We start from the raw sequence: 24,591 nt of genomic DNA, 5'->3' as shown, positions 1-24,591 counted from the left end.
AGCCAGTAACAGTCATCTGCCACAAAAGGTGCAGTCCCAGTCTCTCTTAATCCCTATGGCAAATTTGTTTCTGGAATCAACAAATTTAAGCAACTTTGGTGTGGCAAATTCAATATCCTATGTTGGAGCTACTTCCTGGAAGTTCACTACAGACTTACAAGAGAAATTATTTGGTTTACTCTGTCTTTATTATTAATACTGCTCTTAAAAGTACACCAAAACCCACCCTCATTATAGCTTGCACTGTACAGTGGTAAAACAGAGAGGCTGTTTTGACTCTAAAGTGCTTATTATTTATTACTAGGCTTAGAGAGAGAAGATGAGGAGGAAGAAGATGTGATACTGGTTCATATTAAAAAGTATATATAGCAAAACAGTTATATAGCTATGCTCAGACTGACAGACCTTGGGGCAGAGACGAGATGCTTGAAAAAGCAGAGGAAGATGGGCTTCGGGGTATTTACACAGATTTTGTGCTATGCATAATCAGCAGCATGGGTGAAAGCATGAAAGCCAGTGTACAAGCGTGCTTTAAAAGACTGGCATCATTTGTATAATGGCAGTGAGGGACTACTTGGTGTTGTAGATGATACATGTGTTGAAAAGTAGAGAGAGTCATTTGTATTTCACACAGTGAGGAAAAGGAAGCCAATGGCATTGTGCAAAAAAGAGGAGTGACAGGACTGGGACAATGAGCCAAGAAAATGACCTTTGCAATTGGACTGGAAGACAATGGAAGTGTTGTTAAGTGCATATGTGTTATGCACGTAGCTCCCAGCTGGTTGATCTGGGGGGAGGGAGGCAGGAGGCCACGGGAGCTGAGAAAGTAACCAAGACATACCTGAAAAAGATAAAAAGCAGTAACAGGACAGAAAGCACCTGTTGAAAACAGACTAGAGCCCACAGATAAACAACCTGAACAGCTGGTTTGCATGAGACAAGAGCCAGCATAAGTGCATCCTACCATTAAGTGTCGTGTAATTAAAGGTTAGAAATATTTTGTAAGAAATTCATACAAATCTGAGACTGCAGTCTGGAAAGCAGCAGTAATGAAGACTGTAAGTCAGAAACAATGTTGGTCCTGAAACACTTAAGCCCATGCTGAACTTCAGGTAAACTGGACAGTTCTCGGTGTTCGCTTGAACCTCAATTAAGTTTAAAGCAATTGCATTATATTACAGTCTTTCTCCCAGTGTTTCTACAGTTTTCTCACCAGGACTTCAGAACTGTGAGCAAGCAGAGATAAAGGACGAGTCTGAAGAAAAGGCTTGTCACCTGCCAGAACTCTTGAGTACTGATTTAAGGATACAAAGAAGATGTGGATTTGGATTAGCAGGCTACCCATGGATTCTCCCAACATACTGAATTCCCCTGGATTGGAAAGGGATTGTCTGGGTATAGCATAAACAGTAAAGCAGGTCCTTCTTTGTCCAAGAAAAAAGCCCTTTATTTTCTAATTCTGTCCAGGTGTCTGCCAGTAAAGAGATTTGCTGTAAGCCTTTAAGTATTGTACACTGACCAAATTCTATATTAAAAAGTTCCATGTGGACAAATCAGACTAAAGCACACATTTAGGGAGACTTGGGAGACCTACAGGAGTACTTTCATGCAGTGATAGCAAAGAATATTCTGACAGCTAGCGAAATTCGGCTGTGAGCTGCTAATTATCATGTGCTCCAAACCTCTTTTGACAGAATAAAACCCTCTGCAGTTGAAGCTCTGCAGTCTCTGAAAAGCTTATCTGAAGTTTATCCTCTGGACACTGTGGGGAGAAGGGGAGCGACCCTTCCCTGACTAATTACGTAGCTTTATCTGCCTTCTCAGATGGAACATGAAATTTCAATTTTGAAGGCTTTTATGTAGTCTTGCCATATTTTTTGCTGCTTTTAAAAAACAGGTATTCAGTTTTGCACTTAACCAAAACAAATGCTTTTTGAGGTGTAGGGCTCTAAGAAGTGATCCATCACCCTTTTCCCAGGAGGTAACAAAAGTTGTGCTGGTATAATCAATGCCTCTGTCTGTGCCTGGTGGTTTGAGCCCAAATTGTATCCAGCCTGGGAAGAAACAGTGTCACCCCAAGGTTGGTTTATAGTGAGGAGCTTGGCCTGTAAGGAATCAAAGACAGGATTACCCTGTGCTACTAGCTCAGAGCACTAACAAGATGAAAGCATCCTGCTAAACTTTAATATTCTGCATCTGCATCCCATGCCTTGTTAGGGTTTTCCCCCTTTCCTTTTCTAGGACAAGAATCAATTTGTGTTTCATTCTGATCTACAAGTCTATGAACTTCTAAATAGACAGCCATCAGGTCTTGCAATCAGACAGTTCTTCGTGACACTCCGTCTGGGTTGTCTGGCAGGCTTTCACATGACACTGTCTTCTCAGCATAGTAATGTTTCATCTGGTCTTTGGTGGAACACAGATTTCATATCTTTGTTCATTGTCTGCTAAATGCATTTACTAAGCACCACTTCTTACCTAAATAAAAACATAACTCTTCATTTGGCGTTCATTTCTTACCAACAGATCCTTTCCTATTGAATTATGGAATGGTTACATTGTCTTAATTCTCTTTATACTGTTTTCAACTGTTTTTCTTTAAGAAAGGGGGTTTGTTTCCTCAGTCTTGGCTAGATTAAATCTGATCACTTTTAAGCCACTGGTCTGCATTTAAATACAAGGACAAGAAAAGAGAAAGTACCCTTCTACAAACTCATCAGGAGTTTGCATCTTGGAGATCATTTCTCTTATTGTTTTACTGTATTCAGCAAATAGAAAACCACAAGCTTGTGCTTATGGTATCAGCAGTCAAGGCTCCAGCTTGTAAATAAAATGAGTAACACGGTAGCCATAAGTTTAATATTTTGCTTGTGTTGTTGCCAGCTCCCTCTTGTTGGCATAAATGATCTCCACGCGCTCACTGTAGAAACAAACCTCTGGTGCTGGCCCAGAATAAGAATGTATTTGATTTTTGCCCCAGTGCTAGATTTTGAGTTCCTGTCTCCAGTAATTAATTATAAACCATTGCTCCCAGGCCTTCTTCTCTATTACTGTTTTCTAAACAGCAGCTCCTGACTTTGTATATATAATGATTATTATTTCTTCCCAGGTGTATTACCTTACATTTATCTATATTAAATCTCATTTCTCTTTCCTCTGTCCATCTCTCAAAAATTGCCCCTAACCTTATTCTCCAGTGAGGAGAGATCCTTTCTCAGAACTGCTTTGTTTATGGGATGCATTGCTGGAAGGGCGTAAAACGTAAAATAATTGTGTAGCTCTTCCAGGCTTTTCATTTCCTCTTTTCTGCATTCCAATTCTGCTCCTTCTGATGTAGTCATTGACTTCAATTCAATCAAGAACAAGCATTTAAAGAGCTGGCCCATTGTCTGGATAATGGCAATAGTCCAGTTATTGAAATTTCTTAATCCTTTGTTTGGATTAAATTTCTTGTTCTCTTCTGAAACAGGCATGGGGGATGAGAGAAGAGATTAAACTATATTACACTGCATCCTAAGCCTGCAAAAAATATTTCATAAAAGCAACTTGTAAATACTCTCAGTGTCTGCCGTTTTTCTGCACCTGAAGGAAGTTGTTTAATTTCATGCCAGCACTTTCATTTTGGCCTGTTTGGATTCAGCTGTGTCTCTACTGGACTTAAGTTTGATTTGTAGCCGACAGATTTTTGGTTCTGGGCTAGCTTTTGGCACAGCAGCCCCAGTACTGTATGTACATCATCATTGATTTGTACCCTGGTGTCTCTCAAGTCCTCTATAATTCTCTCTGCGTATCAGCAAAATGAAGATGAACTAGCTGAGAGCAACCCTTCGGGCTTTCGATAGCCTTTGACAAAATCTTGCCCAGGAAGTAGATTTGCCTGATCCCAGCCAGCAGCCTAACTGAGTCTGGGCAAGCCCCTCATACAGATGAGAAAGTGAGTCTTTTCCACCAGTGTCACTTGAAATGTTCTTGAAATGCTCTATCGATGCCAACAGTTGCTGCAGTAGCCTACTCAGGGGTTTGGGAGTTCCTGCTCCCTTCCTGGCTTTGGCACTAATGATCATGCAGTCCCGCAGGGAGTCAGCTCAGCAATGATGCTAATTAATTACTGCAGACAGGAGCTCAAAATGTAACATCGTTGGGAAAAAATCAAATGCCTGCGCTGTTTTGTTTGCAGCTGGTCTCTAATGGCTGTATTTGGGGAAAATCTTTAGCACAGCTAAGAGCAAAAGCTCTCTCTCACTCTGCTGTTAAGGAAATATAGTAGTGAAGGATGGAATAGTAGCAATTGCAACAAATCAGAAAGTGGCTAAATACAGGATAAAGAAAAATTAGTTCTCAACAGTTTTATCAGTAGGGTGCTCTTAGGAAGGATGCTGCTAAAAACATAAGACTGGAAGAGACCATCTGGGTCACTGCGTCAGTCTCTGCAAACACAAGCTGTCATTCAATAATCACCGAGTCCAGAACAATCCACAGAATATTGACTCCGCATGCCTCCATACACAACAGGCTTCTTTCAACATCTTAAAATAATCCTAAGACCTACTGTGAAGACAAAAAGTCACATCAATAATGTGCTTCAGGAAAAGAACAAGTGAAATCATGGACATAGTCAGTGTCTGCGGACACAGACTCACGATCCAGCCTTTCTCCCTTCTCACCACATGTACCAGCACGCTGCATCAGATCAGGTCGCAAGTTTGGCTGAAAACTTGCTGTATAAAATAGTGACTCATTTTCAGGCACATCAACTCCCTGAAACCAGTTGAGAATGAGCAGCCCTTTTTTTGGCAAGCTTAGTTCTTGGCTGCAAAGCTCTCTGGACCAACCTGCTGCTCAGCTGCACAACTACCAGGAGGGACCATGGTTGCTCTGACTTAGATAAGGATGAAGTGCTATGGAACTGCACTCCAGAGATGAAATTTCTCATTGCAGCAAAGCCAACCAAATGGCTAGCTGCCACTGAAGGAAACAGTTCCATACGAGTCAGCCCCAATTGGCACTGCTACTCAATAACTACTCATTTTTTATGGTGAGGTTTGTTTTCCTCTAGTTCAGCTTGCCATGGCCACCAGAAAAGTGGAAATGCATAGCCGAGGAGGAGGGGGAGAAGTAGAATGACCTCACTTCTTTGCACTGGCAAACTGCTAGAGCTGTGTGGTTGCACTGCAAAGCTGTGCTGCATAAGCAGTTCCCTTTGAATGCTCCTATCTGCTCCTGTACCATCCGTGTGCCAGCACCCATAGTCATGCAGCCTTGTGACGGACAGGATCAAGGATCTAATTAAATTCAAGAAGTCTGGAGCAAAAAAAAAGCATCATTGTTTTCAGCCAGGGGTGTTCCCTGATTGAGCTCATCTTAGAGTTCATCTGCCTGCATGATGGCAGAACAAGAAAAAGTGGAGCGGTGTAGTAGATAAGGAGTTGGAGGAGCTGTGGATAACATTTTCAGATGATCCAAGGAGGTCCATTCTTGAGCGAGTGTTGGTGATAGCCTGCTTCAAGCACAGGGCTGGACTAGAGGACTTCCAGATGTCCCTCCCAAACAACATTTCTGCGATTTTATAATTCCCTACCACAGGAATTAAAAGCCATACACCAGTACTCACAGGAGTTTTTGTACATGTGGTAAATGAACTAGTCTAATGAGTGTATTTTAAACCTGCACAAGCTATTAATGCCAATGTTTCTCTTACCAGTTTTTCACGTGTCCAGCCTTAAGCCAGCCAGCTCTGTTAAATTTCAGCACTTCTCAGGGAAAACCCCTAACCGGGTGCTATTTCCACTCTCCTGCTGCCCAGGAAAGCAGCGGCTCAGAACTTTCTCAGAAGACTGCCGCTGTGCTCTCTCAGTGCTTCTTATTCCTCCCTTATTTCTTCTACTCAGAGCACAGCAATAGAATAGTTCATCTGCTTCTCCTAATGTAGGACCTCTTCTATGGGAAGGACAAAGTTCACCCTTTACAACGTAGCCTTTCCCTCTTCATTTAGAAAATGTGGGATTACAATTTATATGTATTAGTAGGATTTATGGATCATGTAGGTAGCAAAAAGGGACATAATATGACAGAAGATGTGGCATTGTTCCTTTAATTCACAGCACACATTAGAGTAATATGAACACACACCTCCACGGCTCTAGGGACTGTATCTGCCCATCTATTGATACATGCAATGTATCCGGCAGATGTCAGCTGTAATATATAATAACGATTTATCGGCTGTATAAAAAAGGAAATAACTATTAGGATGCAACCTTGCTCTACACACAACATCAGGAAAAAACCCCAGTGCCTGTGATTCAAGAAGGATATGTAAACCCTAGAAAAAATTCAGAAAGAGGGCAGCAAAAATGATCCAGAGGTTGAAAAACAATCTCTAGGGTATAAGGTTTAAGAAATCTATTACACCTATCAGAGAAGAGTGGTGACTGATCACTGTGCACAGATATATACATATGGAAAAGATATTTGATAGTAGGGGGGGCTTTTCAGTCTTGTAGACAGAAACATAACAAGATCTAGTGACTGGAAACTGGAGTTAGACAAATTCAAGATTGAAATAAGATGCAATTTCTTAGCAGCGGGGTTAACTAGACACTAGAACAACTAACCAGGGAAGGTGGTAGAGCCACCTTTATAACGTCCCTCCTGGAAGAAATAGTGCCCTTCTATCCCAGGCACAAATTTGATCTAAATATTTATAATCTGCTAGCAGCAGATGGATTTTTTAAATTAAAAAAAAAACAAACCACAACAAAACCAAAAACCAGAAATCAAACATATACAGCCTATAAATATATAAATATTTACATAATTTTCATGGATAATGTTGGCTTTTGTGTATCTCTTTTTAAAAGCATTTTGCTAAGTGCCATGACTTTAAAAGTCAGAGATATCTAGCTGTGCATGCATAAATTTTCCTGGCAGACACAGTGGAAAAAAGCCTAATTGAAGATAGCATCAAAAAGGATCGGAAAAAAAAAAGAAAAATCACCCAACTTCATTTTCTTTACTACCTGCTCTCTGTGTGCCTTTTGCTTAGCGATATTATTTTTTAAAATGCACGTTCCTGCTATCACGTGCTCACTATCGTTGTCATACCTTGGATAAAAAAAAGAAAGGTTGATGACATTATAAAGTCTACAATGATTGCTCAAGTCTTCAGGGAACCAGATCCCTCCCTGTGACATTAAACAATTTACAAAACACCAGGAACAACCATTCTAATATCAAGAAGCTATTAATTTTCATCATTTTCATAATTTCACTGGTGTCAAATCTTAATCCATTATGCCCAAGTATATTATGCTGCATAGTTCCTCGCTGACTTGCCATGGGCTAATTACTCATGGCTCACTACATTCCAATAAAATCTCTATCTCATCTGTCTGTCAAATGGAAATGAAATAACAGAGAGAAGTTGCCAAAATGACTGCTTGAGATCCTTTAAAAAATATACAAGAGGAGAAAGATGCTCTATTACCCTCCATCCCATAGGTCATTCTGAACACTCTTGAACAATGCTTTTGTTTTGCTTCTTCAGTTTACCTTTTTCTTGCTAATAAGCACCAGCCTTCATACAAACATCAACCTGAATCTTTAAATTATTTTGAAAGAATGTTATGTTTATGGATATATTAATCAGTTATTTGAGAAGACAGCAATTCTGCAGTCAGTGCTTTGGGAATACTCTCGCCACCCAGTTCCACAGACAGAATTTATGCTGCAGTCACGATTGTATCTCTAACCTGAAACACTGCTTTGTCTCACTGAAGGGGGAAGGTAGGTCTCCTGATAAATGTACTGGAGGAGACTGTGCTTTGCTCTTTGCTGTACTGCTGTCTGCCTCCATGACCTTGCAGTAGAGTCACAATTTCTATAAAGTTGTGGTGGCTGAAAAAATTCCCATCCCCATCTTTCCTGCTCCTGTCAGTACTCACTGTCGTAATTAAGTAAAACAGAACAGTTTTAAGCAGCAGCTACGTTGGATGACCATTATTCCACAGCAACAACTCACAGCCTGAAATACACACCTAAAAGGGCATCTTCTATTTTTACCAAGAGGGAGGTAATCCCTGGCACAAAGCCATATCTGACACCTGTATGTGGCAAATGCATCTGTTACTGCAGCTAAACCCTACAGGGTCATGAACAAGAGGCCACAGGCAAACAACTTCTCTCTCTGGGTGCACGCATATGGCTTGATACAGCTCTACCTGCAGAATCCTCCAGCCAGGTCTGAGCCGGAGTCACAGGCATTGCGTATTCGCATGACCACAGTGTTGTATCTAACCTAATTAGCACCATGTCCAACCTAATTAGCACCACCTACCAACAGGGTTAAGTACTTTGGGTGCAGCAAAACGCATATGCAAGTCTACAGCTGCTGCTTCCCACTCTGCAAGCAACTCAATGTGCATACATGCTCTGCTAAGTCCTGCGCTCTGTTGCATGGTGTAGAACTGCCCTCTGTCATGTTTGGGTTTTTTTAAATAGCAAACACAGATAATTTTATTTTATTGCTTCCAAGGCAGTCTGAAGCTTCAACCACTGCTGGTTTTCCATACATTTTCTATTTAACTGAATAGGAAGAAAAAAAAAAAAGCTTAGCATACCAAAATACTGGGATAAAATATGTTTAGGATATGCTTCTACATGTGTCTAAAAGAACCCAAACGCTGAAAACAACCAGGTGAAAAGAAATCCCTAAGTCTCTATGCTCATCTGCTCATGTAAGCGCTGACTCTCTGCTATCTTGTCCCTGGGGCACTAATTTACAATTCTGTAAGATGTTAGTGTAAACTGCTTAGTAGCAATGCTATGTCCATTTGCACAAGCATGAGTGATGATCCAAGGCGTGAAGCAACAGAAAATCAGCCGCTGGTATTTATATATGACCTTAGGGAAGTACATCTCCTTCAGGGCACAGCTTTGGGAATTTTTGTTTTCCAAAAAAAGATTCTCTGGCAGTTTAATCCCTCTTTGCCTCTTAAATAAACTGATAGAGTATGCCCATTTTAAGCTAACACATGGACACATTAAGTGTAGTAATGAAATCCAAAATTCCTGCAAGCAACTAAAGTGGGCATTATCAGCTGGCAGTTTACCATATGTGTCACGGGAGAAGAAATCTTGAGAGATCTGAAGGATGCAGAGACTGCTTCAGGGAGGGTATTCCGTATGGTGAGGGTGACCAAAAGGACATCATTAACACAGCTATGAGAAAAGCAGATGGAGTAGATATGGAGGCTGAGAGAGAAGAGGAGAGCAGATGACAGGAAAACGCAAAGTTGTGAAGTGTTGTGGTGCAATTGAGAACGCAGCTGAGCTGCTGGGCAGGTGGACTCCACGGGCACTCGACAGAACACCCGGGAAAACCCTTATGAGAAGAAGTGAAGGCTTCTGTGCTGGGTTAGCTCCCACCACTGGCGCACTGGGGTGAGATAAGCACCAGCGCTGGCACAAGGGAGGTGCAAGGAACCAACCCATGATGAAGGAGGTGCAGCAGAACCCTTTCAGCAGCAGCTAGCTGTTGCCTGGCTTAGCTCTATCGTCAAAATCAGGTCACGGCTCAACAGCTACCAACAGAGCTTCAAGAACCAGCATAAGCCATTGCTGCTCTGCGTCTCTCACCACTCGCCCCTGCCCCAGGCCCAACCCCTCCGTTGCACCAGCAGAAGTGCTGCCCGATAGACCAGATCAGAGAAATAAGCTGGTTGAAAAAGGTGCCTCTCCTCCTTTCCCCATGCTGCTTTTCAGCCAAATCAGGTTCCTAATCTGGTTTACCACACAGCTGAACGAAACCACGGTGCCAGCAAACTAGCGGGCACATCAAAGAGACAGGAGCGAATGGCTGGGAGCAGAGGCTGTCTTAGGCCAGCACTGCTGCCAAAAAAAATTGTCAAACTGCACTCTCGGAGGGCTAGAGGGCTTGCGGAGACAGGGAAATCTATGGAGATATACTAAAGAGGTAAGTACAAAAAGGAGCCACAGAAATAGGCCAGGGAGATAAGTGCAAGGGACCTTTTTGACAGGTCAGGTCAGGCGTAGGAAAAAAACGCTGTCATAAGCAGGATGAGAGATAACAAAAGCCTAAAAAAGCATATCTGTGATGTGGAGAGAGATAAGAGGAGACTTTAGAGAAGAAAAGGAAACAAAATTCATATACATCAAGATAAACAGGTCAAAAAAGAGAGTGGAGTCAAAGATGACTCCCAGGTTATAGGTCTGATTGACAGAGAGCAATTGTGTGCTTTCCAGGCAGGATCACAAAGTCCCTGCCCAGGAAAAAACAGGGGTCCTTGTGTGGGGATTGCAGATGGAGTTTCAAGTCGGGAGGTTCTCTGAAACACTATACATTTCCTCAACAGGTGGAAGCTTTTAATTCTGAATGAATTCCTATGTCGTTTTTTCACATGAGCTTAAAAGCTGACATACTTGCGCTTGCTCATAATGGTGGAAGTGGCCAGTATCGACAGCATCGACAGGGAGGACAGGGACCAAAAATTCTTCAGATGTTTTGCCAACCTTCACATAAGAACCCAGAATGGGCCAAAGCCACATCTTTTAGCATCTTTAGCTGCATCTTTACCTTTTTGAGGGGAGAAGGGGTATTCAGATTCAGGAGCCTTGACTCTGCCTCCACTGTAATTTTGCTACTGTCAAAACCTAGAACTACAGCTAGGAGTGTTTAAGAGCTGGTTTCGGTGACAAATTGTTACATCAGAATTGGAAAATGAGTCCACATTTGTCTATTTCAGTAATGGAATGAAAAAGTAAGCCACTCTCACTTTTTGGAGTTAAATTCAACTTCTGGAGGTATTTCCATGCAATCTTGTCTCCTTCAGTGCCATCCAGTGGAATTAATGTGAAATATCAGGCCTATGCACAAGGAGGAAATACAAAAATACCACAGCCCACAAAACAGCTCTATATTTTCAGGAGGTGCTGTTCAGACCAGGTAAATTGCAGGTTGTCAGGGATATTGGTATAACAATAATGAAAAACAGAACTATGATTTTCAATAGCAATAATTCAAATTAGATCTGACATTGTTGCCTGGAGTCTCAGGAAAGCTCCTTATATCATTTTTAAAATAGTTATTTGTGTCTGCAAAATATGTAGCACATACAAAATTCATACTGGTACAGCATGGTATAAAGATTTAATAGCATCCATTTGTGTAATGCACCTATCCACAACCCAAGCCAATAAAATATTAGGTGTAATTTTTCCTCTCCTCCAAGGCATGAGTAGTTTAACTGAAGGAGCAGGGGCATCTAGATTTATAGGTGCTTACACTCTCAATAATACAGGTATTTTTAAAAGATATTCACACATATCTATATTGTATTACATATGCGTGTGTATGTAGACATATATGTGTGTGTATACGTATATGTGCACACACACAAATAAAAGTTCAGTATGTTATAGCCTCATAATAGATTCTTTTTTCAGGTAAGACCTCCTTGCCCTTTTAGTGCTTTTCCTGAATCCTCTTGAATTACAATGAACACATGCCAATATTTGCATTAAGATTCCTAAGGCTGTTTTCTTGCTTTTTCCAACTCTAGAGTAGAGCTGTCTGCCAAAGGCCTAAGGCTTCCTACATAAAAACTCTTTAAAGGTGGCTTGCAGGATGGATTTCTGCAAACAAATGGATTTCTACCTCTTTTGTTCCTTTATAGCACACAGAAAAGACAAGAAAATATCTCATACTAAATTAGAACGGCAGAATATTTTTTTGGTCTTACTTACCCTAGCAGATGTCTACTGCAGTGGAAAAAAACATTGAAATGCTAATGTCTCTGTGCTCTCCGAGTTTTAGCTTCCCTTTCTTTAAGCCTCTGTTCAAATCCCAGCGGTGCCTCTGTCAATGCTCCCCTTCCCATCACAGCTTGTCCCTTTGCTCAGAGTCAAGACTTGAATCTGTTTGATTTTGTCTGCTCTACCGACGTGCTCTCATTCTTCTGGTTTCCTCACTGGCTTCCACATCTGTCCTCTCTCATTTCTCTTAGTCCTAGGCTCCTGGCATACAGTCCCCCTCCGATTCCTCATCTATATGTACTTGTCCGCTTGCCTCGAACTTGTTCTCCTTCATTCCTCCTTGAGAATTTAATTTCCTTGCTGACCTAATCCCACCATCCTATCCCTATTACTCTCATGTTAAGCTTTTCAACCCCCTAGTAGTTTCAGTCTCACCATATCCCCTGCCTCCGTACTTACTGTTTCTCTTGCCTCAGTCAGGTCCTTGTCCCCTCACCATTCCCATCAGATGCGCTCAAGCACCTGTGAAGATGACAAAACAGCAACTTTTTGGGAGCACTCCCAGTCCAGAGACCCACCCCAGTCCATAGTGGCAAAGAGAGGACTCTTTTTGGCCCTGCAGCCACAACTGGGGTAGACTTGACTGCAGCAGTAGGAAGGATAGTGGGGGCTCTTGCTAAGTCAGGAATGTGGAAAATTCATTTCTTCAAAGGCTTACAAATTATGCTAAGTGTAGTCAGAAGATCAGACACCTCCCCCCCAATTCAGTTTTTCATGACAAATTCCAAGTCTGCTCTAGAGCATAAAGGCATGTAAGCACTTCAAAGATACGATCTCCACAATATTTTATCCTAGACAAAGCCCTTTTTTTCCTGCCTTTGTTCTTAGATCATATCTGGTATCAGTAAAGTCATCCTAAATTTCCATCCTCAGTATGGAAAATTTCACGCCAACTCATGGACGTTTAGCAAGTGGTATGCTACCTTTAGCTGTAGTTAAAGCTTAACAAACTCATTTAAAGGAAAACAACTGACAACCCTATTGTAGGCATTGTTATATATTTCAAGTATAGCCTATTACTAAATGCAAAATAGTATTTAAGCTAGTAATAACATCACACGTGTGCAAAGGAAAATTATTATGAATTAAGCTCTTCATTTTTACCTTTAGTTTTATCCACTGCAATTACACAATCCATTTTCCTCAGTTGAGAAATCTCAGAAGAGTGGATGGTTCTGTAATCCAGAGCTGCTTACAGTAGCGTAACAGTTGCGTAACTGTGGTGAAATAAAAACACAGATTCGCTCTAACTTCCCTTCCATTGACAAGCCTACATAGTCATTGGTGCTCTTTTAGCAAGTATTTTCTTTTATTCCAAGGATTCGTTTAGTGAACAGTAACGACTGGCTACCTTGGCACGACACATCTCCCTGGAAGTGCTGTCCCCTGCCTGGCTAGAAGACCTTCAACGATCCGCTCCAGCAGAACACATACGTTATCTCAGGAACCAGCAAAACGTCCCTTCCCCATCCTTCTTCAAGACGCCAGGGCTCTCAAGTGTGTACTTACTACTTATGGCAGGGACCAGCCTACAGATGGTGCTCAGAGGATTTATTGTGCCAGGCCAGTAAGATCCCACTGTTACTGCCTTCCTGTGGCAATAACTCCGAGCTTTATCTTTGCATTGCTGTGATGTTAAGGGCATGCTTCTCATATTAAGCTGAGTAAGGAGTGTCACTATATATTAACCTTAACTGCACAGAACATAATTGAACTCAATGGGGCTACTGCCCTGTGTTTCAGCGGGACTTGACTTTGAAGAAATAATAATTCACTGGTTTACAAAGGCAGAAATAAACTTTATTATACAGGAAGTGCAGGTGCAATACTGTGATTATAGACATTGGTATGATTCACCTTGAGATTTTAGTTATATCTTGCCAAAAGACAATACTATCAAACCCCAAATGACTCTAACAACACTACTATCAGTGTGGTATTTACAAGTTCCTCCCCTAGTGTGAACAAAACTACCTCTTTTCTTCCAATGTTGAAAATTAAATGCACAGTATTAGCACCATCAATGAGGTGTTTAACTTCAAAATTGCCTTTCCTGGTGAGAATGAAAATGTTACTTGTTTCCTTTTTTAAAATTAACAGCAGTGTATTCCTCTCTTTTCTACTACACTCACTTGTTTAATCAACCCGGGGCACAGTATGTCTCTAGTGCTCAGAGAGCACTGCGGGTATACCCCTACATTTGTGCATGCTCGTGCGTGACATCCCACGCTCCACGGCTGGGATCTTGCCTGTTTCCAGTATGATTCAAGCACACAGTAATAAAGTAGAAAGAATATGTCTGGAAAAGAACAGGTAGGGAAGACAAAAGGCTCAATTTTCGTTTAACTCATCTTTGTACCGATAACAAGGCTACGTTGATGCAGAAGGAGCATTAAAGAAAATGAACCCAAAATAAACAACATAAGGTGCCAGAAAGGTACAAGACCATGGGAGTTGCTCATTACAGCGAAAAACTGTTGCGAGCCATTCCAGAAGCGTGCAGGACTGTCCTCTGACTTTTCTCCAGCTGTCACCTATGTTTGTGTTCACACATACAGTCAATGGGCAAAGAGGTTTTCATTTGTCCTCCAGAATTGGGCAAGAAAAAGTTGTTCTAATCAGTCCTTGAGCCACTCTAAGACCAGATAATGTATTAAGCTTTGTAGCTGTGCTGAGTCTCCAACACTCCCTAGAACGATGCTTTTGGAGGAGTCCAGGAATCGCAGGTGAGTCCATATAATCATATACATGTGGGGTGACCAAGAGCAGACACAAAACTCTGAGATGTGGAGCCTTAACACTGATGTTTGGCATCAGGAGCTGTCATTCGCTCAGCAACTTTGGAATATGACTTCTGGGGATCCCTCTGAGTGTACAGAATTGCCCCTATCACCCGCTGGATTCTAACCCTCACCAGCTTCTACTCTTAACTAGTATATAACCAGCTCAACATGGACTAGTCCTTAGTCACTTCACTCGGCAGCTCAGATGGTTGCGGAGGAGGACAGGGTATTCAAGGCTGTGCTGTCTACTCTGCTACCTTTGCAAGAGTACAGGTAATCCTGGTACAGCTACGCAGGCCTGACTGAATTTCTGCTGTCCCTGAGGGGCAGATCTCAAGCCTGGGACAAGTCCCAGCTGGCCGTGTTAGAAAGAGAACTGGTTCATTGAAGAGTGTGAACAAACAGGCTGGTAGCATGGACGATCTCAGCTCGAGTGCAAAGGCAAACCTATGTGTGCCAGGGATTCCATTCACTGTTCCCTTCTAGGATCTACATTGACCATGAAGTCAAGAATCGTGGTATCACAGACTCGGAGGTCTAGGAGACAGACCCAGATCATTTCTAGGTGGAAACCCTAGTGCGACAGATCATGCCCTTCATCTATTTCAGGCTACATTATCAGATAACCACATGTTGGGCTGATAGAACTAACACCTGGAACCAGACAGGTAACACTTGACCAGTGGTGACCACAGGGCTGTTTCTAAACCTTCTGACAGCGTTTCTAAACCTTCTGACAGCGTTTCTAAACAAACCAACTGCTCCAAGACACCCACAGCAGAGTATACAAACTTCCTGCCCTTTCCTTCCTCTGCATGCAAATACAACACAATAGTGAGCTTGTCAGGTGCCATCCCACTCAGTACTGCTCACTCGCTCTCTGTCACTGAATTATTCTTGCCAATGCGTGAGATAACATTGTGTGGGATAACCAAGAAAGTGAAAGTGAAAGCACTTCCACTCTAACAGTGGATAAAGAGCAAAAGTGTGTGGGACTATTTTTTCTGGCTAAGTTTCCTTAATCACTTAGTTTTGCACCATGGAGGTACTATGAGTTAAACCACTACACAACAATTTCCATGAAATCAGAATGGTTTGGGTTGGAAGGCACCTTAAAGATCCTCTAGTTCCAACCCCTCTGCCCTGGGCAGGGACACCTCCCACTAGACCAGGTTGCTCAAAGCCCCGTCCAGCCTGGCCTAAATAAAGTCACTTAAGGAGAAACACTCCCTCCTTAAATGCAATCTGTCTTGTAGTCCACTTCATGATGACATGTAGGTGTTAAAAATTGAAAACTTAAGCAAGGACTGACTTCTAATTCAGAGGGAAAAAAACCAGTACAACTCTCCTGGGACAGCCCTTTGGAATCCAAAGCTCTCCTCTGATTCAGCAAATGCCGTCTTGAGGTGCTGGAGCGTGTCCAGAGAAGGGCAACGGAGCTGGTGAGGGGTCTGGAGCACAAGTCTGGTGAGGAGCGGCTGAGGGAGCTGGGGGTGTTCAGCCTGGAGAAGAGGAGGCTGAGGGGAGACCTTCTCGCTCTCTGCAGCTCCCTGAAAGGAGGGGGTAGCCAGGGGGGTCGGTCTCTTCTCCCAAGGAACAGGTGATAGGACAAGCGGGAACGGCCTCAATTGGCACCAGGGGAGGTTTAGATTGGATATTAGGAAAAAATCCCTCACTGAAAGGGTTACTAAGCATTGGAACAGGCTGCCTATCCCTGGAGGTATTTAAAAGACGTGTAGACATGGTGCTGAGGGACACAGTTTAGTGGTGGTTTTGGTAGTGCTGGGTTAACAGTTGGACTTGATGATCTTAAAGGTCTTTTCCAAACTAAATTATTCTGCGGTGTTGGCAAACTGAAGCTTGGGATATTTTCAGTGTGCTTATTGCTGTTTCAAACAGAATTCTGCAACCAGTTTTCAATACAATTCTGGGGTAAACTTTTGCAACATGAAGAGCAATTACCTGGACCCTCCCTGGCCAGCAGCCCCCACACTTTGCACCCCTCATTTCCCAACATGTCCTCCGAAACGCTATGACAACCCGATCCTCGCCTCTGCCCTCCCTTATCGCACACCAGGGAGGGGTAAAACCAGGCACTGATGCCACCAGCTCTGACCTCAGCGAGGCCGTAAGGACTCTGCGAGCAGACCCGTAGTTTCCCAGGCTGGCAGGACGGCGGATGACCCTTCCCGCTCCTCCCACCTCCGCTCCTCGAATTCCTGAGGGAAAAGGCTGAGGAACCACCACAGGCCGCGCGCGCGGGGCGGGGCGTGGCGTGGCGGTGTCGGGGCGTGGCGCTGCGCATGCGCCGGTGGTGATGTCATCGCGCGCCGCCGGAAGGAGCCTCGTTGTCGCTTCCGTTTGTGGGAAGGGGCGGAGGAGGGGAGCGGCCATGGCGGCGGCGAAGGCGGCCGAGGCCGAGTTGGTGGGTCGGACGGCGGAGGAGGTGTCGTGGGCGGAGGGTCTGCGCGGGGCCTGTGAGCCCGAGCACCACTGGCGGCACCGGCGGGAGTTCCTGCTGCGCAACGTCGGGGAGCGGCCGGCGGCGGGCAGCCCCCAGCTCCAGCGCCTGGTCTCCCTCTCCATGGTGTGGGCCAACCACGTCTTCCTGGGCTGCCGGTGAGTGCGGGACGGGCGGCGGGAACCCCCGGGGAGGGGGTGGTGGGCACGGCGGGGCCGCCTGACCCTCCCCTCCCCTCCTGTCCCCTTGTCGCCCCTGCAGGTACCCGCCGCAGGTGATGGAGAAGGCGCTGGAAATGGCCGAAGGTATCCAAGTGACCGGCGCGCCCGTCCGCACCACGAGAGATGAACTGGTTGCCAAGGTGAAGAAAAGAGGCATATCAAGTAGCAATGGTTAGCAGATCATAGCTGTGACAATAACATAGGAGTCTAGAAAATGCGTGTTTCTTAATGTTCTCTGTTTACCTCGGGCTTAGAAAGTAGTCAAAATAATTTACTTTTTAAACTCCTCGTTAATCGTTTCCCCTCTCTCTGATGCTTTCCCCTCATATAATACCTGTAAAATAGATGTAATGCATAAGTGTTGCGTTAATAATGCCGAGCTCTTGTTTTGGATTTCTACAACTGGTGCACTTTAAGCTGATTATTTTTTCTAATGCGATGTAGAGTGTTGCATTCCAGCTTAAAAGTAACCTTCTTATCTTGCCTATAGTACTAGTCAGGTGTTGTTGTTTTGTGATAATTTGTTAAAAGAAATTCTTGAAGTGGTATTGTAAAGATGTTTTTAAGATAGTAGTAGACAAAATACACTTTTTTTAGGTCAGATAGTCTATTTGTTGTGGTTTAACCCCAGCCAGCAACTATGACCGTGCAGCTGTTCCCACACCCCCTACCTACCCCCCAGTAGGGAGAAGAGGGAGAAAAAGCAGGAAAAAAAAAAAACCTTGTGGGTTAAGATAAAGACAGTTTAATAGGATAGTAACGGAATAGAAAAATAATACTAATGATAAAAGAATATGCAAAATAAAGTGATGCAACACAAATTGTTTGCACCACTCAATGATCAGTTGCCCAGCTTGTCCCAAGCTGCAATCACAGATCCCTGCCCTGGCCAACCCCCATTTACATATTGAGCATGACACCATGGTATGGAATATTCCTTTGGCCTGCTTGTCCTGTCTGTGCTCCCTTTCTGCTTCTATGGGAAGCTGAAAAAGTCTTTGACTTAATATAAATATTACTTAGCAACAACTGAAACAGTATGTGTTATCAACATTCTTCTCATACTAAATTCAAAACACAGCAACCAACTGCTAGGAAGAAAACTAACTCTATCCCAACTGAAACCAGGACACTGTTTAAAGTACTTTGGTTATTTTTGGTTTGGACTTCAAGAATACAAATACATACTTGCCCGTGGGTGCCAACCCAAATCTTGCACCTGAGTATTTTTAGTTTTTTGTCAAAAAACAGTAAAATGTTCCGAAGTAGTAGGTTAATACTTGCAATTACAGTGCAAGGTGTATTCCTAATATATACAATTTAAATTCACAGAGATTATTGCTAGAAGATTTTAGAAAATAGATAAATTGTCTCTAGATGGATATTTCATAGCGCAGAAATTAAAGAGGATAACACACTTTACTTGTTTTGCAGAAGGGCTAGAGGAGCCCCCCAAGAAGCGAGCTGTTGAGAAAAGCAGAGATTCTAAGGATACTGGAAAGGATGTGAAAACAACCAAGGCAGAAGCCCCGAAGGAAACAGAGAGCACATTGCCAAAAAAGCAGGAAAAAGACACTAGCAAAAATCCAGAAAGCTCCCCGTCAACTGTGAGTTCAAATCAAGAAATGGTCACAGCATCAGACATAGAAACAGAAGGAAAACCTACTAATGCTGAACATACTGCTGAGCAAAAGCCATCTTCACCTAAAAAAGAGTCAGGAGAGAATCCACCTAAGGAAAGCAAGTGTGAAAATGTGGCATCACCTGAAAAGAAAACTACAGTAAGCGCAGTGCCATCGGCTGCCAAGAGTGCCCCGCAGGCAGAGGCGGTGGCAGTGGCAGTGCCACCGGCTGCCAAGAGCACCCTGCAAGCAGAGGCAGTGGCAGCGGCAGTGCCACCAGCTGCCAAGAGCACCCTGCAGGCAGAGGTGGTGGCAGGTGCGGTGCCACCAACTGCCAAGAGCACGCCACAGACAGAGGCAGGGGGGGCAGCTGCCAAGAGCACGCCACAGACAGAGGCAGTGGCAGAGGCAGCGCCACCAACCACCAAGAGCACCCCGCAGACAGAGGTGGTGGCAGCAGCGGTGCCACCGACCACCAAGAGCACCCCGCAGGCAGCAGCGGTGCCACCGACCACCAAGAGCACCCCACAAACAAGTGCTACATTGCTGTCTTCCAAAAACCAAGCGAGTGCCCCAGCATTGGCCCCCAAGAGTGGTGCTCAGGCGGCCACCTCGCTGCTGCTGGCCCCCAAGAGTGGTGCTCAGGCAGCTGCCTCGCTGCTGCTGGCCCCCAAGAGCGGCTCTCAGGCGGGCACCTCGCTGCTGCTGGCCTCCAAGGGCACCGCGAAGGCAGGCTCCTCGCTCCTGGCCTCCAAGAGCAGCGCCGAGGTAGCTGCCTCGCTGCTGGCCGCTCGGAGTGGTGCTCAGCAGGGATCCTCGCTCCTGACTTCCAAGAGCAGCGCTCAGGTGGCTGCTTCGCTGCTGGCCGCTCGGAGTGGCGCTCAGCAAGGTCCTTCGTCACTGGCCACCCGGGGTGGAGCTCAGGCAGGTGCTTCTTTGCTGGCCTCCAAGGGTGGCACACAGGCAGGTTCACCACAGCTTGCCTCCAAGAGTGGCTCGCAGCCAGGCGAAAGCCCTGCGAGGGCTTTGTGCAAGCCGTTAACCAGCGAAGATGCAAAAGAGAGACAACCTTTTTTCAACAGACTGTACAAAGCTGTAGCCTGGAAACTGGTTGCTGTCGGAGGCTTCAGTCCAAACGTAAATCACGCAGAACTTCTAAACTCGTCGATTCAGTCTGTAAAAGCTACGTTAGATGTTGCTTTTGTTCCCCTGAAGGAACTTGCAGACTTGCCTCAAAATAAGAGCTCTCTAGAAAATATAGTTTGTGAACTGAGGTGCAAGTCTGTCTACTTGGGTACTGGCTGTGGTAAAAGTATGGAAAATGCCAAAGCGGTTGCTTCCAGAGAAGCTTTGAAATTATTCCTCAAGAAGAAAGTAATTGTGAAGATATGTAAAAGAAAATACAAAGGCAGAGAAATTGAAGATTTGGTACTTCTGGATGAAGAATCAAAACCTTCGAATTTACCTCCAGCTTTAAGAAATCCTCGTGAGATCTTGTAGGGGAGAATCGCTGTTTGTACCGTATATAGTATTTCAAGATGAGGACTGAAGGTTAATTTTGTACTTTAAAAACGTAGGCTTCCAGATATTTTGTATTTCTTTCTCAGTTTTGCAAGACAATGATAGTCCTTTCACTTGGTAGCAATTGTATAAAACTTGTTAGGGATGACAAGTGCGCATTTAAAGGTATGCCTTAATATATAGCACACTAGTGTGCTGTTTTATTTGCAAAATAGTCTACCTAATTCTTCTATTTTTAATTAAACGATTAAGGTACAATTTGCTGTTTGAAACCTGACAATTTTGTAATTCTTACGATTTGATGGCAGTGTGCTCAATTGTCTACCATGTCTTTTTTAGACACATAGAAGTATGTATATAGGGACCATAATACTTGAAAGATTGAAAGTCGTTTAAAAATTTCAATCAAAAAAAGTTTGAGTCATCTGTTTCAGGCCTGTTGCTCATAATGTTCACTGTTGCTCATACTAGGAGAGAAAATAGTTGGTTGACTATTTTTATGGGATGTTTTCGTAACATTTGCAATAGAAGTGACACCCTGATCCCATTTAACATTATACTAGCAGGTTAGATCCCATTTAGCAGTGTACTAGCAGGTTAGATCCCGTTTAACGTGATACTGGTAAATTACCAATTAGCAGTCAAGTCGCAGCTGCTTCAGCCACCAAAACTGTAAGCAGATTTAACTTATATTGTGAAATATCATTTACACTTTTTCCAAATAAACACGGATTTCTCTACTAAGCATATTTTAACTGCTACTAAAACAATAAAAACTTCTGGGATGTGCTTTTGTAGTACTTTGGTTCAGGCTATTCAATATTCCAGCCATTTCAATAACTTTGCAACACCTTAAGAAAAGCTTTACTTTGAGTGGCTTCGAGGTGTAATCCCACAAGGATGAGTTTGTTTTCTTTGGATGTGCAGCTGAAATACTGTAAAACGGATAGAGCGAACCTATAGAATACTGATTTCTACTTTGGTAACGCTTACTGAGATAAGTAAAAGGAAGATGCTGCTCCTAGAGAAGGCAAGTGAATTGTAAAGCGCTCACAGTAATCGAGCCCGCCCTTTGCTACGTTTTTACACCATGTACAGAATGGTTTGAAGCGAAGAAAGTGGGAAATTACCTTTTATTTTCAATGTTACTGAAATACCTGCACAAACTGCATGTTTTGATATATTGGTTAATGACATGTAATTGTAAAAACATAACGTCTTCAGTGCTGTTTTGAATTAATCTTGTCCAATTACAGTAGTTAGCATCATTTAATGGAGACCTTACATGTGACTGGCAGATCTGTGGATCGAGTCCCACAGGCGTGAACAGGAATTCCTGGGATCGCGGTAGTGTGTGTGTCCACTTAAAGACTTCCAGTTCTAGATTTTGGGACTGAACCAGTGCGGCGTTGTCATGCTGTCCCCTATGTGATTTGTAACAGCGCCGTCTGTCCGGTCCGTAGCACCTGAAGCCTGCCAGGCGCTCATGCTTCCCGATGTGGCCAGTTGAGACCTTCCTCCATCTGGCTCCTGTGCCCTTGGTCGCCCTTCGCTCCGCTTTGGATTTCTCAGGAGTTTCCCCTTGGTGTCTCCGGAGCATCTGCTGATGTGGGGAAACGGTGTCTGGCACAGCGTGCTGCCAGCGCAGAGCAGTGTCTGCCGTCGGTGGGAGATGTGGTGGTCATTCGGGACGCGTAAGATGTTTTCACCCACTCGCCCAGTGCAAGCGGAGGCCTGGGATGGCTGTTTTTTGTGGGGCTGGGGTTGCATCCCCGTGGCCTCTAATGTTTGGCTTTCTCAGCTGTTGCTTTGGGCATCTCCAGAGGTTGCGATGTGCAAACCTGTGTTTCCCGGCTGTGCGGTGAAGCTCTCGGTTATTTACTGACATCCCTGGGGCGTGAAGGTAATGGCGTTAAAAGGCCAAGGGGCTAGATGCCTTTTTTTAAAAGTCCTGACTTAAGCTTACTTTTTTTAAAAAAATTTTTGAATGTTATTCCTCTTTGATGTTTGGTTGTGATTCATTAAAAGACGAGTCTGTAGCTACTCTTAATAGAAACTGGAAGTTGAAGTGTGTTACTTTCATTTCACATTCTGCGGCCCGACAAACAGCTTCCAACGTGTGAGTAAATAAGTGTTATTTGAATGAGAATTTATTAACATTTCATTATGCTGGAAGGAAGGAAGGAGGGATTTCAGAGAATTGGCTGTGGCAAGGAGCATGTGTGTGGTCCTGCCAGCTGTAAAACCGCTGAGTCTCCCTCCCAGGCACCGTCCTGGTCACTAGTGATGGGGATGCTGGTTAATTGTCTGACCTTGCTGACGAGGACCAACTAGAACGGAGTTGTCTCGGGGAGACAAACGGACCTGACCCACCGAAACAAAACTGACCCTGCCTTTTCAGCAGTCGGTAAAGATGGCTCCTGCTTCCTCGGAGGGCTGCTGGAGCAGGTTAGGTGGCTATGGCTGGTTCCTCTCGGGCCGCTGCCCCGCGGGTTGCCGCTGGCGCACCCCGATTTGGGTGGATATGGGTAAAAGCTGCTGTTTTCCAGCCCCCAGGGGAGCGAGGCGGGGCGCTGCCCGCGAGGCGGCGCTGGAGCGCAGGGCGGCCTCCGGGGGGCGGGGCTAAGACGTCTCATTTGCATAATATCTTCCCCGTGAGGCGCCGCGGCGGGGCGCGTTCGGCGGGGCCGGTACCACGGGCTCCCGGGAGAGCGGGGTTCCGCCGAGCGGGCCGCGCTCTCTGTGCACCGTCTACGGGATCGGCAGGGCGAGAGCCGGAGCAGCAGTTAACCCTCGCTCTGAGTGGAAGGACATCCTGGCTGGCGGCTCATATATTAAGGCGGTGGGTGACCTGTTGGGTGGGATGTTCTGAAGACCTGCTCTCTAGGCCACGCACGGAGGACGTTGTGTTCCTCATGGGCCCCGCGCCCGCCTAGGGGAAAGTCCCCGGACCGCCGGCAGAGAGTGCCGGGCGCGGCCGCGCCCCGCCCGCCGCCGCCTCACGCATCCTCCCGCCGAGAGGCCCCCGGGCTGAGCGGGTGAGCGCGGGGCGGGCCCTCGTCACGGCCAACAGACACGCAGGTAGTGCGCCCGGCGCACCAACAGAACGGGGCTCACTCTCAGGCCATCCCCTTTTGCCGGGCATCACTTGCCGCTCGTTCATCACTATCACAGAATGGTTTGGGGTGGAGGGGACCTTAAAGACCATCCAGTTCCACCCCCCTGCCCTGGGCAGGGACACCTCCCACCAGACCAGGTTGCTCCAAGCCCCGTCCAGCCTGGCCTTGAACCCCTCCAGGGATGGGGCAGCCACAGCTTCTCTGGGCAACCTGGGCCAGGGGCTCACCACCCTCACAGCAGAGAATTTTTTCCTCAGATCTCATCTAAATCTCCCCTCTTCCAGTTTAAAACCCTTCCCCCTCGTCCTACGGCTCCCCTCCCTGATCCAGAGTCCCTCCCCAGCTTTCCTGGAGCCCCTTTAGGGACTGGAAGGGGCTGGAAGGTCTCCCCGGAGCCTTCTCTTCTCTAGGCTGAACCCCCCCAACTCTCTCAGCCTGTCCTCACAGCAGAGGGGCTCCAGCCCTCCCAGCATCTCCATGGCCTCCACTGGACCTGCTCCAACAGGTCCATGTTCTCCTTATGTTGGGGACCCAGAGCAGCACTGCAGGTGGGGTCTCATTCTTCCAGCAATCCCCACATGGCGGCACATTTCCAGCCATGTCAGACCCCAGAGGAGTGCAGGGAGCAAAGCAGGGAGCAGCTCTGCACAGAACTGTCAACAACAGCTCCGACAGCTTCTCGCAGGAGCTTTGAGAAGGTGCACAACGGGCTGACAAACACCTGGCTGGAGCTGTTGGTTTGGTTGCTGTCTCAGACACTTGAGCGTTTTTCTCTCTTTTCTCCCTTAATTCTTCACATGATCAGCATGGGAAAATAGAGATTACAAATTAAAATGCTATCAAAGAACCCATCCCAAAAGATGCAACTAAACTAGGGCACCGCTCTATGAAGTTCTCTTGTGTTTTCAGTCGAGAAACTGTAATGAAATCCCGATGTCCTAGTTCCACCTGCTAAAAGAGATACATGGCAGGCTAGCTGAAGCTAGTGTTTCCCGAGCTGTCGTCCCTCTGTGGTGCAGGCAGCACCTGCGG

General features: G+C 45.1%; 2 protein-coding genes across 4 annotated transcripts in view; one reads left to right on the top strand and one right to left on the bottom strand.

Annotated features, from left to right (window-relative positions):
• Positions 1-16,868, bottom strand: part of LOC134515932 (claudin-22-like) — a 56,716-nt gene extending 39,848 nt beyond the window's left edge. Inside the window, exons 1-4 of one of the 3 annotated variants that reach the window (XR_010071172.1) lie at positions 16,732-16,868; positions 12,937-13,049; positions 12,232-12,294; positions 1,919-2,105 (exon numbers count right to left, since the gene is read on the bottom strand). The gene's annotated coding sequence lies outside the window, so the exon portion shown is untranslated. Of the gene's footprint in view, positions 1-1,918; positions 2,106-11,763; positions 12,097-12,231; positions 12,295-12,936; positions 13,050-16,731 lie in introns of those variants that run through there. The other 2 variants (XR_010071173.1, XR_010071174.1) reach the window with 2 other exon arrangements.
• A 95-nt stretch (positions 16,869-16,963) lies between these two features.
• CDKN2AIP (CDKN2A interacting protein) lies at positions 16,964-22,508 on the top strand. Its single transcript, XM_063336613.1, has 3 exons — positions 16,964-17,234; positions 17,338-17,468; positions 18,732-22,508. Exons 1-3 carry the CDS (start codon positions 17,008-17,010, stop codon positions 20,417-20,419), a joined length of 2,046 nt encoding a protein of 681 aa, XP_063192683.1. The 5' UTR covers positions 16,964-17,007; the 3' UTR covers positions 20,420-22,508.
• The last annotated feature ends 2,083 nt before the right edge of the window (positions 22,509-24,591 follow it).

This window comes from Chroicocephalus ridibundus, chromosome 5 (assembly GCF_963924245.1).
Source record: "Chroicocephalus ridibundus chromosome 5, bChrRid1.1, whole genome shotgun sequence".
NCBI classification, from domain to species: domain Eukaryota; kingdom Metazoa; phylum Chordata; class Aves; order Charadriiformes; family Laridae; genus Chroicocephalus; species Chroicocephalus ridibundus.
Note: the sequence above shows the minus strand (reverse complement) of the source record. Positions and strands in the feature narration are given on the sequence as shown.

Bases quoted from the DNA above. Each gene is read 5' to 3' on its own strand.
- CDKN2AIP (XM_063336613.1), top strand. From the start codon at position 17,008: ATGGCGGCGGCGAAGGCGGCCGAGGCCGAGTTGGTGGGTCGGACGGCG. The intron at 17,235-17,337 runs GTGAGTGCGGGA...TCGCCCCTGCAG, and splicing joins CACGTCTTCCTGGGCTGCCG to GTACCCGCCGCAGGTGATGG. The intron at 17,469-18,731 runs GTTAGCAGATCA...CTTGTTTTGCAG, and splicing joins AGGCATATCAAGTAGCAATG to AAGGGCTAGAGGAGCCCCCC.